Source organism: Leptonychotes weddellii, chromosome 10, assembly GCF_054177405.1.
Source record: "Leptonychotes weddellii isolate Sample4059 chromosome 10, ASM5417740v2, whole genome shotgun sequence".
NCBI classification, from domain to species: domain Eukaryota; kingdom Metazoa; phylum Chordata; class Mammalia; order Carnivora; family Phocidae; genus Leptonychotes; species Leptonychotes weddellii.
This window is the reverse complement of record NC_138378.1, coordinates 13,568,817-13,586,444: the sequence shown is the minus strand read 5'-3', so window position 1 is coordinate 13,586,444 and position 17,628 is coordinate 13,568,817. Positions and strand designations below refer to the sequence as shown.

The window sequence follows — 17,628 nt, the reverse complement described above, 5'->3', positions numbered from 1 at the left end:
AGTTAGAGGAAAGTTTGAAAGTCCCTTTGCTCCTCAGTGACATGGAGGATAAAAGACCTATCTCTTGGGGTAATTAGGAGGATGAAATAAGGTGAAGTGCTGGGTACCAAGTCCATGCCCCCTACATTATGGCGCTTCCTTATTTTCTACCTCTGAGGTGGAGGGAGCCTGGGGGATAGCATGGGCCACACACAGATCCTCCTCCCAGCTTCCTTTCAAGCAAAGAGAAGTGATTCGGGGAGTCAACAGGCAGCAGATGGCTGAAATCTGGCCTATAACTGGGGTAAAACTGCCCCTCTCCCTTTTCTCAGGCATCCTAGGCCAGAGGTAACCGAGGCTGGGTATACACCTGGAGCATCCAGAGATGTTCAACCCAAGAAACTACAACTAACCCTGTCCTTAATGGCCCAGCTCAAGTGCCTCCTCTCCTGGAAGGCTTCTCAAAACCTTCTCACCTTTTCCTTCTAGCGCTCCTCTCTCCTTCCCCTGAGACCCCTGTCACTCCATCTGCCCCTCTCCTTGGGCAAACATCCCTTTCTTTCTTATGTTGGATATTAAGGGCACAGGCTTCAGGGTCAGAGAGATCTGGGCTATAATCCTCGTTGTGTGACCCGAGACAAGACACTTTACCTCTCTGTGCCTCGGTTTCTCTTTAGTAACTTGGGAGCCGTGCACGTTGAGAGTATGGTGCTTAGCACAACACCCACCACAAAAAAATGATACCCGTTTTTATGATCACAGAGGTCTTCCTCTAAGAGTCTTGAGTTGGGGAGCTTTCTTGCCAAAAGCTCCTCACACAAAGTAAGTAACAGGTAATCATGTCACTCTTTTCAGAACAGCTGAGAGAGTGGGCGTGGGGCTCTCTCTCCCAGAATGGTGCCAACCCTCTTTGGTCTTCCTCACTCCATGCAAATCTCTCTCAAGCTCCAGATAATGACAGCCTGGAGTTTCCAGAGGCCATGGAATGTCCAGCCTCTGCCCTGCATAACCGCAGAACCTGGGAACACTGGACAAGGAAGGGCCCTCCCAGACCATTCACCCCAACAGCGCTCCCATTGTAAGACAGGCAAACCAAGGCCCACATGGTGAGTCAGCACCCACTGGAGGGATGGTAAAGAATTCTAAAAATAGCCCCACCCTCTCCATTCACTTTCTCCTTGCTTTGCATTATTTATTTATTTATTTTTTGTCATAACACTTTCCTCACCTGACATCATGTCTTTATTGTTTTCCTTGTTTATCATCTCTTTCCCCACCAGGTATAAGCTCCATGAGAGCAGGGACATTGTCTTGTGTGTGGATGGATCCCTAGCATCTTGCCCAAGATCTGGCACAGGTCAGTGTCCAGTAAATGTTTGTTGTATAGATAAATAAATGAATGCCATTTGGATGTTTGTCCTTAGAGATTCAGACACAGGTATTCACTCATTTGCTCATCTATCCAATAAACATTTGATGAACGTCTTCTCTATGAGAGGTTTTTTGAAAAATCCTGGTGAATGAGACACTGCCCTTGCTCTCCAGCAGCTCCCTGATTAGGGAACAGTAGCCACCAGTGGCTAAGGACCTATCATATGCCAAATTCTGTGCTGGCAACTTTATGTACATCTTCTCTGTATGTACAGCTACTGCAGTTGCAAAGAACCATGTCTCACTCCAGACTCCTTAAGACAAAAGGGCTTGGGGCTTATTAGAAGGATACAGGAGGGCTAAAGACTAAAACAGAAAGGAAGACATCAAGAACTGAGATGACTCCAGGGACTGGCCATCTTACCTCTAGCTTGTAAAGCCTGCATGGTCTTTATTTGAGGGTGTCTCTTCTTCCTGGATGTATGCCCCTCTCTCTTTGATGGATTTACTCGCTCTCTTTCTAGTTTGAGTTGGGGGGAGCAGTCAGTCGGATTGGCACAGCCAGTGGCCTTCATTGTCTCCCAGAGTGAGGATTTTTAGGTCAAACTGCATCTTGGGTTACTAGTCGGCCTAGAGGGTAAACATCACCTGCCTTGTAACGTATCCTGAACAGAGGGTATCTTTAGTTAGAAGGGAGTGTTGAACATCATCCTCACTCTGATCCCATGAAGTTGGTAGTGTTACCTCTATTTTACAGATGGAAGAACAGGCTCAGAGAGGAGAAATGACAACAAAGCTGTAACAAAGCTGCCCCAGCTGACCTGCAAACCCATGATTGAGAAATACATGTCATTGCTGTTTGCAACTGCGATCGGCAGGGGGGGGGGGGGGGCTGTTTGTTATGGAGCAACAGCTGACTAATACAGGATTTAAATCAGGTTTCTCTGATTCAGTCTCACTATGTTGTCCCACTGAGTTGATAGCTCTGATTCCTGTTCTCCCCACAAAAACATTTTTTAAGTTTATTTTTTAAATTTAAATTCAGTTAATTAACATATAATGTATTATTTGTGTCAGGAGTACAGGTCTGTGATTCATCAGTCTTATATAATACACAGTGCTCATTACAACACACCCTCCCCAATGCCTGTCACCCACTTACCCCATTCCCCACACCCCCTTCCCCTCCAGCAACCCCCAGTTTGTTTCCTAAGACTAAGAGTCTCTTATGGTTTGTCTCCTCTCTGGTTTTGTCTTGTTTCATTCTTTTCTCCCTTCCCCTATGATCCTATGCCTTGTTTCTTAAATTCCACATATCAGTGAGATCATATGATAATTGTCTCTCTCTGACTTATTTCGCTTAGCATAATACCCTCCAGTTCCATCCATGTTGTTGCAAATGGCAAGATTTCAGTTTTTGATGGCTGTGTAATATTCCATCATATATATAAATACCACATCTTCTTTAGCCATTCATCTGTCGATGGACATCTGGGCTCTTTCCATAGTTTGGCTATTGTGGGCATTGCTGCTGTGAACACTGGGATGCATGTGCCCCTTTGGATCACTACCTTTGTATCTTTGGGGTAAATACCCAGTAGTTGCAGTTGCTGGGTCATAGGGTAGCTCTGTTTTCAACTTTCTGAGGAACCTCCATACTGTTTTCCAGAGTGGCTGTACCAGCTTGCATTTCCACCAAGAGTGTAGGAGGGTTCCCCTTTCTCGGGATCCTTGTCAACATCTGTCGTTTCCTGACTTGTTAATTTTAGCCATTCTGACTGGTGTGAGGTGATATCTCATTGTCCCCACAAAAACATTTTGAAGTGTTCCATCCCCAGGAGCAGAGAGGAAGATGCTGGAAAAGAGATTGAGAGATTTGTCCCTGAGAACCTCCTGCATACTTAACTTGAGCTTCCCTTGCGGTCCCCTACTCTGACGGTTAGAGAAAAGCACAGATAATAAAAATCCCAACCATTCACAGAGTACTAGACAGTTCTTCAAAGGAATTTACATACCTCAAACTGTCCCAGAGGGTAGCCAGGCTGGTATTATTACAAACAGTTTATAGTTGAGGAAATAAAGATCAGAGAGGTGAAGTGAGTTGTCCAGGTTACAAAGCTTCATGTAAACCCGGATGGTTTCTAGCCCTGAGCTACTTCCATACACCCTATTTCCTCTGCGTCCTTGACAGAGACCATCATCTGAGCACTTACCTGTGGGAGGCATAGCACCATGGGATGCACACGCCACAGCCCTGGGGCTGGAGTGCAGGGAGCAAAGCAGGATGCTTTGAACCCCACTTTACCAACATCCAGCTGAGTTTTCCCGTTCCTCCCAACTTCCCCTGCCCCCCTGAGGTCCTTTCCCCCAGCCTCCATCCAACATCTGGTCAAGGTGGAGATAGTGCAACTATTTTTCTAGATGCGTCAGAAATCAGAATCTGCTCTTTGCAAACAGCAAAAGCTGTTGGTGCAGCAGAAATGGGGCAGTGAGGTAAAGAATGTCAGTTGAAGCCTCCTCAGCCATTTGACTTATGACATGGGCAATCCACCCACACCACGGGTCTGTTTCCTCCTCCAACAAATGAGATTCCTTCCATGATGATGGGGCTGTGACAAACCCTGTCTCCTTCCCCTGGCATATCCTTGCCCAGGCTAACTCTACCCATCTTTACAGTCTAGTACTTTTACCACTTCCTCAGAGAGACCTTCCCCTGAGGCCTAATTGTCTTCCTGCCCAACTTCTTTGACATCGCTTCCTTCCCAGCATTCACTACAACTTATATTTCTACCATTCCAATTCTGTTTTCTGGCTTTGTTGTGTAGAAGCTCCCCAAGGGGAGGGACTAAGTCTGTTTTCTTGCATGGGGCCTGCTACATAGTAAGTACTCAATATACTTGTTGGATGAGTGAATGGATGAATCTGCTTTCCTCCTCTCATCCCTCCTGCCTTCCCCCACCTGCCCACCCCACACAGCTCCCAGGGTGTGGTAAGGTGATGATGAACTGTAGGCTGGAAATTCTTGGGCAAGGGCGGATGGCCATGGCCTCTGCTTCTCCCTGTCCTTGCCACACTGGCCTTGCTATTCCGAGAACATGCCAATCTCATTCCTGCCTCGGGGCTTTGCATTTGCGTGCCCTCTCTCTGGAATGTTCTTTCCAGATACCAGTTGGCTTCATCCTTCACTTCCATCACATCTCTGCTCACATGCCACCTCTTCAGGGAGGCCTTTGTTGATTGCCATTTCTGAAGTAATCCCTCTCAGCCTCCTTCTTACATTGTTCTCACCCCCTTACCCTCATCTTCATAGCTCTTCTCATGACCGGATGGTAGGTTTTACATTGCTGGTTGACTTATTTATTGTCTCTCTCCTCCGTGAGAATATACACTCTATGAGGTTGGAGTTTTTCTTTTTATTTACTTTATTCAGTTCCTGGCACATAGTAAATGCTCAGTGAATATTTATCAAATGATTGATTTATTGATTGATGAAAAGGGAGGTGAAGAAAATAGATTTTCTTTTTAAAATAAAGCCCTGAATTCTTCACGTCGGAGCAAGGAATGATTTCTAGGGAGGAGCAGAGAATATAGTACACAGCAGGACCAGGAAGTCTGGGGAGTGGAGCAACTGTTTTCAGAAAATCTCACCTTTCTTCCTCCAGGGGTGTCTTAGATCTGGTAACCAACCTCTGGAAAAAGAGTTCTTTATTCAGGAGAAAACAATACCAGGGCGCCTGGGTGGCTCAGTCGGTTAAGCGTCTGCCTGTGGCTCAAGTCATGATCCTGGAGTCCTGGGATGGAGCCCCAGCATCAGGCTCCCCGCTCAGGAGCCTGCTTCTCCCTCTCCAGCTCCCCCTGCTTGGGCTCTCTGTTTCTCTCTCTCTCTCTCTCTGTCAAATGAATAAATAAAATCTCAAAAAAAAAAAAGAGAGAGAGAGAGAGAAATAATACTCCCGGAGGCCCAGCCACCTGCTGGGATCCCTGGCAGCATCTGCTCTCCATAGAGAGATGATTTGCAGAAAAGCTCTGACCATTTAGCTTCCTCCTCCAAGCTTCAGGTTCCTCACCTGTAAAATGGGGAAATGTACACATTTACCTCCCTAGGGCTGTTGGGATGATAGAAAGATCGTGTAGGTGAAAGCACTGTGTGAACTGTAATGTCCAGTGCACTTCCCACTGTGCACTGGGAAGAGGTAGCATGTGGAGTCAGGTTGGCCTGGGGTGGAGTTCCTGCTCTACTTCCCACTGGCAGTGTGGCCTTGGGGAAATGGTGTCCTTTCTCTGAGTCTTGGGTTCCTTATCTGCCAAGTGGGACTATTACTTGTATCTACAATTTACAAGCTTGTTTTAGAAATTAAATAAGCATCAAGTAAGATCATGTAAGTGTCTGGCATACAGTGGGTAACTCAGCAAATGTTCCTCAAAGTCACACACAGCCCTTAAATACTCTGGGTGGCTCAGTCACTTAAGTGTCTTACTCTTGATATCGGCTCAGGTCATGATCTCAGGGTCTTGAGATCGAGCCCCGCATTGGGCTCCGCGCTCGGTATGAAACCTGCTTAAGATTCTCTCTCTCCCTCTGCCCCTCCCCCACCCCCTGCTCCTGCTCTCTCTCTCTCTCTGTCTCTCTAAAAAAAAAATACTCTGGGTAACGAAGTGTTCTTCGTCTGAAGGAGAAAACAGACAATGATGAGTTCTTTCTCTCCAGTTTCTCTTCTGAGCGAGGAAATCACTGGCCAGAACCCATGCAGAGGACTGACGGCCAAATGCAACCTCCCACATGGAGTTTCCGAAAAGTGTGAGCGCAGAGTTGCATAATCTGTCCCTGAGACATGTGTCTCTCCTGAAGTGTTTTCATCAAACATTCCCTGAAAGGTTTCACGTGAGCGGGCAGCCTAGAAAGGAGGAAGGGAGAGAGGGAGTTGGAACCCTGCAGGTGGGGTGGGATTAAGAAAAGAAGGTACTGCATTTACTGAGCTCCTACTGTGTGCCAGGCACTGGGCTTACTCTGACATCCACTTAGATCTTTCCCATAAATCTGAGAGATCAGGTGTTACCACTCACGCATTCCAAGGGAAGAGATAACAATAATTAATATTGCTAACGTTTACATAATGCTGACTGCCTATCAGGTAGTAGTAGGGTGAGCACATATTTGATCCTCAGGACAGCCCAGGTCATGGGTACTAGTCTCATCGCCATTTTTATAGAGAAGGAAACAGAGATTCAGAAATGAAGTAGCTTCCCCAAGATCACCCAGTAAGATAGTAGTAGGGCTAGGATTCGAATATAAGCGGGGCTCAAAGCCCACAGACTTGTATGAGGACATCCCCCAAGGGATTTATGGGGGGGGGGCGTAGATCTGGAAAGTGATTCAAACAAGAGTTGACCTTATAAACCCACAGTGGGAGTTCAGCGTAGAAGTGACGTAAGTGACCAAGTAACCAGAGGCACTCCTCTTCTCTGCACCCGGAGGACAGTTTGTCCCAGCTGTGGCTGTTTGTCATTCAGTCTCTGACCTAAAGTTTAAAATTTCATTCATAAGTTTGGAACCACAAACCCAGCAGCGTGGGAAGGGCCCTTGGAGATCAGCTATTCTAGTCCAACCCCCTCAGATTACAGATGGAAAAAAACCCTGAGGCCTAAAGAGAGCCATGGACATGGCAAGGTCACAGAGCAATTTTCTGTTAGAAGGAGGATTTGGTTTGAGGTCAATTACAGATCATCTTGTTCTGTAATTACCAAATGTTGGCTGTACCTCTGAATCACTTGGGGAGCTCTTTAAATGTCCAGATTTCTGCATTCTGCTTCTGGAGATTCAGACTTTGGTTTGCAACAAGGCCTGGGAATCTGACAACATAATATGTTCCTCAGCTGATTCAGATGGCACAAGGCCAGGGACTGCATTTGGAAGTTGGAGTCCAATTCTCCTCCTTCATTTTATACTTTGGCATACTAAAACCCGGCAAGGGACTTGCCCCAAGGTCACATGGCAGGTCACTGGGGCCCAAGTTCAGGCTTTGTGATCATTCTTCTCCAGGCTTCCTGTGGTCAGATTCTCAAAATGGGCCAAGGAGGTTAGCTAAGGGAGTTACTGTGGTTTTCCCCAGCTCTTGGTTTCCTTGTTTTACCCAAATTAAGACAGAGGATGGTGCCCCATTTCCCAAGCTGGGAAAGATGGGAATTCAAGAGCTGAAATCCTACAGGTAAAAGGAAACTGCAACACGCTGTCCTGCAGGCCCGTGGGGCTTTCCCAGAGGCAAGCTCCAGGCTCCAGGAATGACATCAGACCCCAGCTATTCAGTGCCCTAACGCCTCAGGCTACCTGTGTTTTCTGTTGCCAGAGAATGGGTAGGGAGGGCCTTCTGTTTGTGGGAGGTGACAGGTGGAGAAGGCCCAGCTGGGACTCAAGTGGGGTCCTGACTCAGGAGGAGCCAAATGTTCTGGCACCTGGAAGGAAGACCAAGCTGCTTTCGGGAACTGAGTCAGACCTCTCAAGCACTTTTCCTGGGCTTCTCCCTACTCCACCACTTATTTCGCTCTCTTTTTTTTTCCCCTTCGGGAATGGTTATTTGGGTTTTGGAGTGTGGTGTCTTGGGTTCAAATTCCTGCTCAGTTTCTTATGAGCTGCCTTACCTATGTAGAGTCACACTCCCTTTCTAAGCCTCCATTTCCTCACTTTTATTTATTTTTTAAAGATTTTATTTATTTATTTATTTGACAGAGAGAGAGATAGCGAGAGCAGGAATACAAGCAGGGGGAGTGGGAGAGGGAGAAGCAGGCTTCCTGCCAAGCAGGGAGCCAGACGTGGGACTCGATCCCAGGACCCTGGGATCATGACCTGAGCCGAAGGCAGACGCTTAACGACTGAGCCACCAAGGTGCCCCCGTTTCCTCACTTTTAAAAAAGATGGATAATATCCACTTTCTCAGATTGTGAGGATAAAACAAGATCACATACGTATTTGATAAGCAGAAGATGTTTTCTCAGAAACAGTAGATCATATGGGTAATCAGTGGACCAGAGGGATTTGAATATATTTTTGTTGATCCAAATTGAGGCGCCTAAAAGAATGGTTAAGCTGGAAAGCACCTCAGAAATCTTTGGGCCTTAATGACTTCCAAACTGGAGTCCAAGGGAACTGTTTACAGTATTTCTAAATGATAAGGGAAACCACATACTTACTCTTGATAAAGTCTCACGTTTCTTTACTTTTGTCTGGAATTGTATCAACTCAAGGTGGTAATATGATTATCACATGCTGTTCAGAAGTTCTGATTGGCAGTTACATGTGTCTTTGATAAGTTTTTTTAATGGGGAACTAATTGTGGAGGGTAGATTGAATGTTGGCAAACGTTAATCATGTCTAAGTCCTCATTTCATAATCAGGGAAGCTGGGGTTTAAAGAGGGAAGTGGCTTGCTAGTCCAGCAGCTAGTAGAGCTGGATCTAAAACCCACGTTCTTTCCCTGGAATCAGTTACTTCCCTTTTTCCATTCTGGAGAAGGGGCATCTAGGCTCAATGAAGTTGAGGGGTTTGTGTCGGCTGGGACAGGAATAAAGTGATTCATCAATTTCCTGTTACTCTTTCTCTGTTTTGACTCATTCAGCAAGTATTTACTGACTGTGTACACTATGTGGACTCAGAGGAGAAGGCGGAGACAAAACAGTTACGGTGGCAGGCGGGGTCAGAATCTGCTTCCAGGTATGACTTCAGAACCTGTCCTTTTTCTATTTTAAATATATATGTATATATAAATATAAACGGATACCCACGTTATAAAGCACCCACTACTTTGCCTCCTAATAATTAGATTGGGTCAGAGGGCAGGGATTGTCCCATTCGTACGTGTCCAAACCCTCCTGGCACTCAGTAGCACGAAATCAGCGCTGCGATGTTGGCACGTGAATTCTACTCCTGACTGCCACTAACTCTATGTATTTGAGGCAGTATGTTGCTTTCCTTCTCCGACCCTTAATCATCTGTAAAAACGGGAACAGTGGCAAAGCCCTGTTTGAAAGGGCTTGGCTGGTTCACTTAAAGTTATCCCAGACTTTAACTAGCAGACAGAAAACAGAATCTACATTTAGAGATTCCGTAATTCCTAAACATCTTTCCCTGGTTCTTGCCCACCCCTCTCCCTACTCTCCAGGTTGCCCCGCTTTTCTTCAAGATTCCCCTGTAGAGGGCACGCAAGCTCTACCGCTCTCGTGCCTCACTTCCGTTCGCCTTCACTCTTCATCTTGCGCATGTGCACACTTCGCTTCCCGGCGGCCCGTACGCGGGTCTAGGTGGCTTGGCCAAAGATTGCACCCACTACGCCTGCGCACTCTCGGCCCCGCCCCCTCCACCGCCGTCCCCGGAAACGCTTCCTTCCTACGCCGTCGCTGCAGCTGCCTCCGCCGTCGCTGGACCTTTGCCTCTCTAGGCCGGTAGGGCTACTCCTCCATGGTCCTGTCTGTCAGCGCTGTTTCGGGGGCCAACCGGTGAGACTGGGCGGCGCTCGGACGCTTCGACCCTCGAGTCCGTCACCGGTGAGTGAACCCCAAAGGAGCCTGCGGACGGGCGGGCCTGAGCAGCCGGAATGGGCAGGATTTCTCCTCACTCTGGCAATGGGTCTGTCCGCCCCGCCCTCACCCCCACTCCCGGAATGGGCTCGCCGCCTCTGTCCCAGTCCCTCCTCCCGGGCGGGGCGGCGTTGCCATGGTGACGGCCGGCTGGCTGAGGCCCGGCGTGTGTCCTCGCAGGTGCCAGGGCGGCCCCGGACCCATGGCGCGGCGGCGCTGACCCAGGCCCCGGGTGGCGGCCGGGCCCCGAGGGCCGGCATGGCGGGCCAGTTCCGCAGCTACGTGTGGGACCCGTTGTTGATCCTGTCGCAGATCGTCCTCATGCAGACTGTCTATTACGGCTCGCTGGGCCTGTGGCTGGCGCTGGTGGACGGGCTGGTGCGCAGCACCCCCTCGCTGGACCAGATGTTCGACGCCGAGGTAGGGTCCCCTGGCCGGTGCGGGCGGAGCCTCGGCCTCGCGGGGTGTGTTTGTGGGTCCGACCCCCACCCCCGGGATCTAGACGTGGCTGGACCACCATCTCACTTTGTGACCCTGGGAAAGGGACCTCTTCTTTCTGAGCCTCAGGTTCCCCATCCATAAAATGAAACCACTGACAACAGAGGCAGATTATTAGTACAAAGGAAAGGATCTGGATATCATAAAGAATAAGCTTGTGTTCCAGGCAACCTGATGCATCTCCTCTCTGACACTCTGAAAAATTGACTTCACTTTCCTGGCCCCAGATTCTCAGGTGCCAAATTGGAGGGGGGGTGGATAAAAGAGCATTCATGGGGGTATTATGGAAACTGCCTAGAGTATGGGATTGGACCTCAGTTAAAATTACGCTTACTACCTGTGTGATGTGGGGCAAATGTTGTCCCGTCTAAACCTCAGTTTTCTTGTCTGCAAAATCATGAGACCAGTGGCAGAGCTCGTGGACTGCAATACAAAGAGCCTGTACTTTGGATTCAGGAAGGTTTAGCGTCCAATCTAGGTCCAAATATACTAGCCATGGGACTTTGGGCAGGTTGCTTCACCTTTCTGAGCCTATTTTCTCTTTTGGAAACTGGACAGAATAATTCTTAGCAAAATGTTATGAGGCCCAGAGACCCCAGAGGACCTAGGAAGATGAAAGTGCTTTATCAAGTAATGGAGGGCTATGAGATGGTTGCATCTGAGAAGCAGCTGTGTTGTATGGTAATGAGCCCAGCTTTCGGAGCCAGGAGATTGGGAATGGAATCTTTGCCCCTGCTGCTTATCCTCTGCGTAGCCCTTGGGCAAAGTATTATCTGAAAAGAGATAACAGTAATGATAACAATAGCTTTGCGAGGTTGTTGTGAGGATTACAGGAGATTATGAAAGTCAGAGGCCTTTGTAAACTGACAGTGCTGGGCAGATGGTATTCAGTAGTATTGTCTCTAGAGTGGTGGAAGTTGCACGCACCCTGAGTGCCCAGTAGTAGCCTCTTAGGAGCCTCTGTCCTCCTGGGAAGGGCCTGTGGGAATCCTGGGCTTTGTTGAAGAGCCATCTCATGCACACGACCTGGAGACCTGGATTCTAGACCAGGGGTTGGCGGACCTTTCCTTAAAGGGCAAGATAGTAAAGGTTTTAGGTCACAACTACTCGACTCCACCATTGTGGTGCAAAAGTAGCCAGAGATAGTACTAAGCAAATAGGTGTGGTAGGGTTTCCATAAGACCTTATTTACAAAACTAGGTGTCTGATTGGTGGGGCCTCAGTTTGCCGAACCCTGTAATAGTCCGTACTCTTGCTGTTTACTTACTGTATCACTTTGGGCAAGTTACTTAATGTCTCTGAACTTTTGCTTCTCCTTTGTAAGTCTTTTCCCGGCTGCTGTTTGGGGTCAAATGAGATACCATAGTGGATGTCTGTGAAAGCACCTTGTTGGAAATAGGCTGCCATACAGACGCAGGGCCCTGTGGTCTTCTGTGCTCTGGGAAGAATGCTTTTTCCTTAGGAGGTCCTGGAGCTTAGAGCTCTGCCAAGCCAAGTCACTTTTCCAGCATATTTCCATTTGTGATTCCCCCTCAGATCCTGGGCTTTTCCACCCCACCAGGCCGGCTCTCCATGATGTCCTTCATCCTCAACGCCCTCACCTGGTGAGTATCACCAGTTTTGCTCTCCAGCTTTTGGGGTCCCAACACTGGAACCAACGTCCTAAATCCAGACATGAGACAGGCTGGCACTTGTTCCTGGGGAGTGGTGGATGAAAGTGGGTGGCAAAGGCCAGTTCTGGGACTGGCTGCATTATAGGGCTCCTTCCATCACGATTTTGCCTTAGCTGAAAAGCTCTTAACATCACTCTGCATGCTGCCTGTGGGATAGCTTCCATCTCAGATCACTTCCCTGTTGTGGAACGAGGTGAGGAAGGGATTGGACCGGTAGTCAGGAGAAGTCGGTTCTGTTCTTGATCCGTGTGCCATTGGCCAAATTACTTCCCTCCTGTCTAGGCCTTGGGCTCCTTATCGGTACACCTGAGGGGTTTGACTGGGTAACATTTAAGGCCATTTGTGACCATTGCCTGCCTCTTGAGAGGCAGTTTAGCATAGTGATTAAGATCTTGGCTTTGAATCTGTTTTCCCACTAGTCTAGTGACTTTCGACAAGTTGATCTATCTAGGCCCTGGTTTCCTCATCAGTAAAATGAGGCAAATAATATTACCTATCTCATAGTTGTAAGGGTTAAATGAATTCATTCATGGGAAGTACTTAGAACAACACCTTGCACATTACTGTTCTTGACCTTACACTGGAGATTGAAAATGGGTGGGCTGACTATGACCTGAATTTGGCTCCTAGATATGTTCTGTTTGGCATTCCACAAGTGGTGTTTAAAACATTTTTCCACTTAGTTGAAAATCAGAATATTTTATATATTAAAAAAAAATATCCAGATTTTTGGCTTCTCTTGAAAAATGGAAAGATCATTTGATTCCAGGCCAGCCTTCCAGCGTGAGGATTTGCCCAGGTGCAAGCAGCTTGTTGTCCCCAGTTTCAATGGCCCATGTACGCTTCAGGGTGCTGCAATCCCCACCAGTCCCTGGGATTCCCCTGAGTGACAGTTACTATTTCTCATCAAGCTTGTACTTTTGTTTTTCTTCTACCCAGCCTGATTCCCTCCCAGCTACCTGCTAGCTCTCTCTAGGCATCTAATAATGTAACCCTTGCTTCACACTTCTCTTACTTGCTTCTGACCACTATGCTGTTATCCTAATTGTCTCTACTCCCCAAATGATCTAAGGTCAGGACAACCCAGTGACAACTCACTGCTGTCCTCTCCCCACAGTGCCCTGGGCTTGCTGTACTTCATCCGGCGAGGGAAGCAGTGTCTGGATTTCACTGTCACTGTCCATTTCTTTCACCTCCTGGGCTGCTGGTTCTACAGCTCCCGTTTCCCCTCGGCGCTGACCTGGTGGCTGGTCCAAGCCGTGTGCATTGCACTCATGGCTGTCATCGGGGAGTACCTGTGCATGCGGACGGAGCTCAAGGAGATCCCCCTCAACTCAGCCCCTAAATCCAATGTCTAGAATCGGGTCCTTTGGACACCCGGCTGGGCACTTGGCCCCACCCCCCAACACCTTGGGCTGCTCAGACCCTCCAGTCGAGGTCCAGCCCAGGTCTGAGAGGAACCCTGGAAATGTGAAGTCTCTGTTGGTGTGGGAGAGATAGTGAGGCCCCGTCAAGAAGGCAGGTAGCAGTCAGGACCACAACTGCAAGAATGGCCTCTGTCGGCTGAAGCCTTGCTGTCTGGGAGGTCAGCAAGGGGACCTCTGTCAGGGTAATAACAGAATTGGAACCATGTCATTCTTGAGCCACCATACCTGTCACCAGCCTGTTATTTTAAAAAAGAACCAAATCAAGGATATCTGATTGGAGCAAACCACTCTTCTAGTCATCTGTCTTACCTTCCCGGGACAGCTGTTACCTTTGCCATGTTGCTGAACTGCAGCTATTCTGTTTGGAGAAACGCTCAGTTTCTGGATCTGTAGCCACAGAAAGACAGAGGTACAAAGTATTAGGCTGCTGTCAGGGAGAGGATGAGCAGATGGAGGCATCAAGCATGAGGAAAACACACAACCTGTGTCCTGCCACACACCTGTGTGCGCACGCCCATGAACCCATGACTGACTTTTTTCCAGTTCTCTCTGCTGGGTCCCCACCTGCTGCCAGCGTTCAACAGAGCAGGCCCTAGGACCCAGAGAAGAGTCCCAGCATCGCTCCTGGTCCACCCCTCGTGACAGAGTCACTGCCTCTTCTCTAGGAATGACTAGGCACCCCAGCTTCCTCCGGACCTCACTTCTGGCAATAGTTCCTTTTTCCTGCCTTCCTGGGAATTCTGCGGTGGGAAGGGTATGATGGGTACCCAGAGACAGGAAGCCCAGCCTTCCAACTTGGGTTGCGCTGATAGTGCTGAGGGAGATAGGAATTTGCTGCTAAGATTTCTCTTTGGGGTGGCATGTCCTCTGTGAGGGGCTTGCAGCTGTCCCTCCTATGTACATAAATACAGTATTTTCCACGGTTCTGCCTGTGCTTACTTTGTCCTGCCATGGTTGGGCCGGTGAGAGCCCTGCACAGCCAGACAGGGAAGCTATAGAGAATGAGTAGGCCACCTTCTCTTCTAGACCCCAGATTGTCCTTCCATTTGGTTAAAATACTAAGTGCAGGGAATTCCTGTGTCCTACCCCCTCCATCTGCGGCCACCTCTGCTCTGCCTTGGGTGAACTGCCATGACTGAGTTTCCTTTTTCTGACCGGTGATTTCTGAATGTGTTCCGTGGAACGCACTTGGTGTAGACCCACTTCTGTATTGAAACCATCGGTGTTTTTCTTGGGGCCCTTGGGAATCTGCCCAAGAGTGTGGGCAGCTTTCAGCTTGTAGTGTTAGGGCTTCCCAGATGAGTTTTGGCTTCTGCCCACGAAATTTTTTTGCATAGCCCTGCAGAGTAGGGAGGTGAGGCTGATAGGATGAAGGTTTAAGAGTGAATGTGCCTGGTGGGGGGGGGGGGGGGGAGGCGGGTGTTGCTGTGGCCAAGCTGGCCAAGCTGGAAGAAAGCAGCTTGTTAATGGGACTTGAATCCTGGCTGCAGGGTCCAGGAGATAAGACCAACTGAGGTGACTTCCCCTGGGTTAGTGGATTTCCCCCGACACCACAAACCACAAAGGCATGTGGCTAACGTTATTTGGGGAAGGTCACCAGAGCACATGTCATGTGGCTGCTGTCTCCCTTGGTCAGCTGGGGGCTGGTTGCTCCAGCTGTGTTGGCACACATCTTTGGGAGTTTCCTTCAGAGACCTGTGCCTGTTCTGCATATCTTCTCTAATGATAAATCTTTGCCCCTTGAGTGGTAATTTGGTTTTTGGAAATTGCCGGAAGTCAGGGGAGCCAATTTTTTTTTCTCCAACAATATACAGTGATGGAGCTGGAAGACAGTTGGGGGGTGAAAAAATGTGTGACCTTAATGAAATTTGATTTTTAATAATTTTTTATTTATTTGAGAGGGAGAGAGAGCACAAGAGGGGGGGAGAGGCAGAGGGAGAAGCAGATTCCCCACTGAGCAGGAAGCCCGATGCGGGGCTCGATCCCAGGACCCCAGGATCCTGACCTGAGCTGAAGGCAGACGCTTAACCGACCGAGCTACCCAGCCACCCCGAAATAATGATTTTCTAAAATAACAATAAAAGCACTGTCTAGAGGCAAGTTCCAGAGAGAACTGGGCAGTGGCAGGGACATGTTTGTCATTTTATTTATTTTATTTTTAATATATATTTTTTAAAGATTTATTTATTTATTTTAGGGGGAGAGAGAGGGAGAGAAAATCCCAAGCAGACTCTGTGCTGAGTGTGGAGCCTGATGTGGGGCCCTATCTCACGACCCTGAGATCACAACCCAAGCTGAAACCAAGAGTCCGATGCCCAGCCGGCTGCGCCACCCAGGCACCCCTGTTTATCATTTTAGTAATAAATAGCTGTGCTTAATAGATGTCTAGCAGTGGGCTAAGTGTTTTACACGTTGTTTTCTTAATCTTCACAACAACCCTCAGAAGCAGGAAATACCATCTATATCTTACAGATGAGGAAACTAAGGCATTTGCCCAAGGTTACATGTTAGGAACTAGCAGACCCAGGATTTGGGCTCTGGCTTTGACAATAAACTCATTCTGAAGACATTAATAGTTAAAGGACGTGCAAGTTCTTTAATTAATTTTACAAACTGTCACCTCTGCCTTCCACTGTATTGCTTTAAATACAAAGGATATATAGTGCTTTGTAAACATTGTGAGCTTTCTTAGAAGAACTGGTTGACAGTATATTAAATATGGCCACAGATTCCCAAGTGAATGGATGAATGTAGGAAATGTTTTTATTTCCAAAGGATAAGGGAAAGTTATCTCCACCCCGACACTGAGTTGGTGTATCTCTTGACTTCCTAGGGGGTCTGAAGCCTGCACCTTTTTTATCTCCCACACCCCTACCCCTCCCCTACCTCAACTTCCATTTGGAGAGAGAAGTGGAGACTAGTGCATAACTGGTACTCAGAAAAGTTGTGACCCGAAGAGAAATTGGGAAAGGAGAAAGGGATATCTAGCTCAGAGGGTGCCCCTAGCTGCCAGTTCTAGGCAGCCCTGTCCAGATCAGAGCCAAATGGAGGCCGGGATGGCAGCCAGCAGATACCAGGGGGTGGGGTGGGAAGCTCCAGGACCCCATGAATCCTATGGGGTGCACGATCCAAACAGTCTTTCCTGGAAGCACTTTCAGCTGCTCAGTGACTTCCCTGATAAGAGTAGCTTCTTCTGGCAGTCCCAGGGGGCAGTCCGTGCACAGACATGGATCTCCTCCCTGTATCCGTAGCACAAGGAACACAGAGCTTCAGGGGCAGGTGGAGTATGGGCAGATTCAGGGCACAAGAGAGGCCCTCTGTGGAGAAGGAATTAAAGCCTTGCTTGAGGTTTTCTATAGGAAAGTAGCAAGTGGTGGTGAAAACAGCATTGAGACAGGAATGGGTAGAGGTTGCTAAGAGTTTGGATCCCTGTCCTGCTACTCTATGGGCAAGACAATTGTAGGGGCCTGGGGCACCTGCGTGACTTGGTCGGTTAAGCATCTAACTCTTGATCTCAGCCCAGGTCTTGATCTCGGGGTCATGAGATCGAGCCCTGTGCTAGGCTCCATGCTGGGTGTGGTAACTACTTTAAAAAAAAAAAAAGAGCAGGGCCCTAAGGCTATAGGACTTAAGAGAGCTGCAGTGGAGTGCAAGGTTAAATCCCGGGTCCCATTACTAGCTGTGAGGACTTAGATAAGCTGCTTGACTTCCCCTTACCTTGGTTTCCTTGTTTGTAAAATGAGGTAAGCTAGCACTTCCCTGTGTTGTGAGGATTCAATGAGATACCTAGTGTAAAGCTTAGCACAGTTCCTGGTGTGTAGGAAGTGATCCAGAAATCTAAGCAGTTATAGTTACTGGGCCACTGCCCCATCTCTCCTCTTTTTACAGAGGAGACACCTTTCTTCCCAGCCTCAGTATTCTCAGCTGTTAGATGGGGAACGGGTTTGCCTGTGATCCAGGTGCAGCTACCAAGTAGTGCGCTCCTTTGTGTCATCCATTGCAGAGTGACTTCTGTGTATTCTCACTTAATCCAATGAGATAGGTACCATTATTTTCCCATTTTGCAGACAGAGAAACTGAAGATTAGATACACTTCTGTGTATTCTCACTTAA

At 48.2% G+C, this 17,628-nt stretch overlaps 2 protein-coding genes across 6 annotated transcripts in view; one reads left to right on the top strand and one right to left on the bottom strand.

Moving 5' to 3' along the window:
• Positions 1-10,177, bottom strand: part of SDC4 (syndecan 4) — a 25,593-nt gene extending 15,416 nt beyond the window's left edge. The window contains exon 1 of the mRNA XM_081832266.1: positions 10,118-10,177. Within this exon, the coding sequence (XP_081688392.1) occupies positions 10,118-10,177 (60 nt within the window). The remainder of the gene's footprint in view (positions 1-10,117) is intronic.
• Positions 9,678-17,628, top strand: part of SYS1 (SYS1 golgi trafficking protein) — a 38,353-nt gene continuing 30,402 nt past the window's right edge. For 2 of the 5 annotated variants that reach the window (XM_031030158.2, XM_081832681.1), the window contains exons 1-3: positions 9,683-9,884; positions 10,098-10,337; positions 11,952-12,019. In XM_031030158.2, coding sequence (XP_030886018.1) covers positions 10,176-10,337; positions 11,952-12,019 — 230 coding nt within the window. In that variant the 5' untranslated portion in view covers positions 9,683-9,884; positions 10,098-10,175. Of the gene's footprint in view, positions 9,885-10,097; positions 10,338-11,951; positions 12,024-13,205; positions 14,441-15,712; positions 16,097-17,628 lie in introns of those variants that run through there. The other 3 variants (XM_081832679.1, XM_081832680.1, XM_006735272.3) reach the window with 3 other exon arrangements.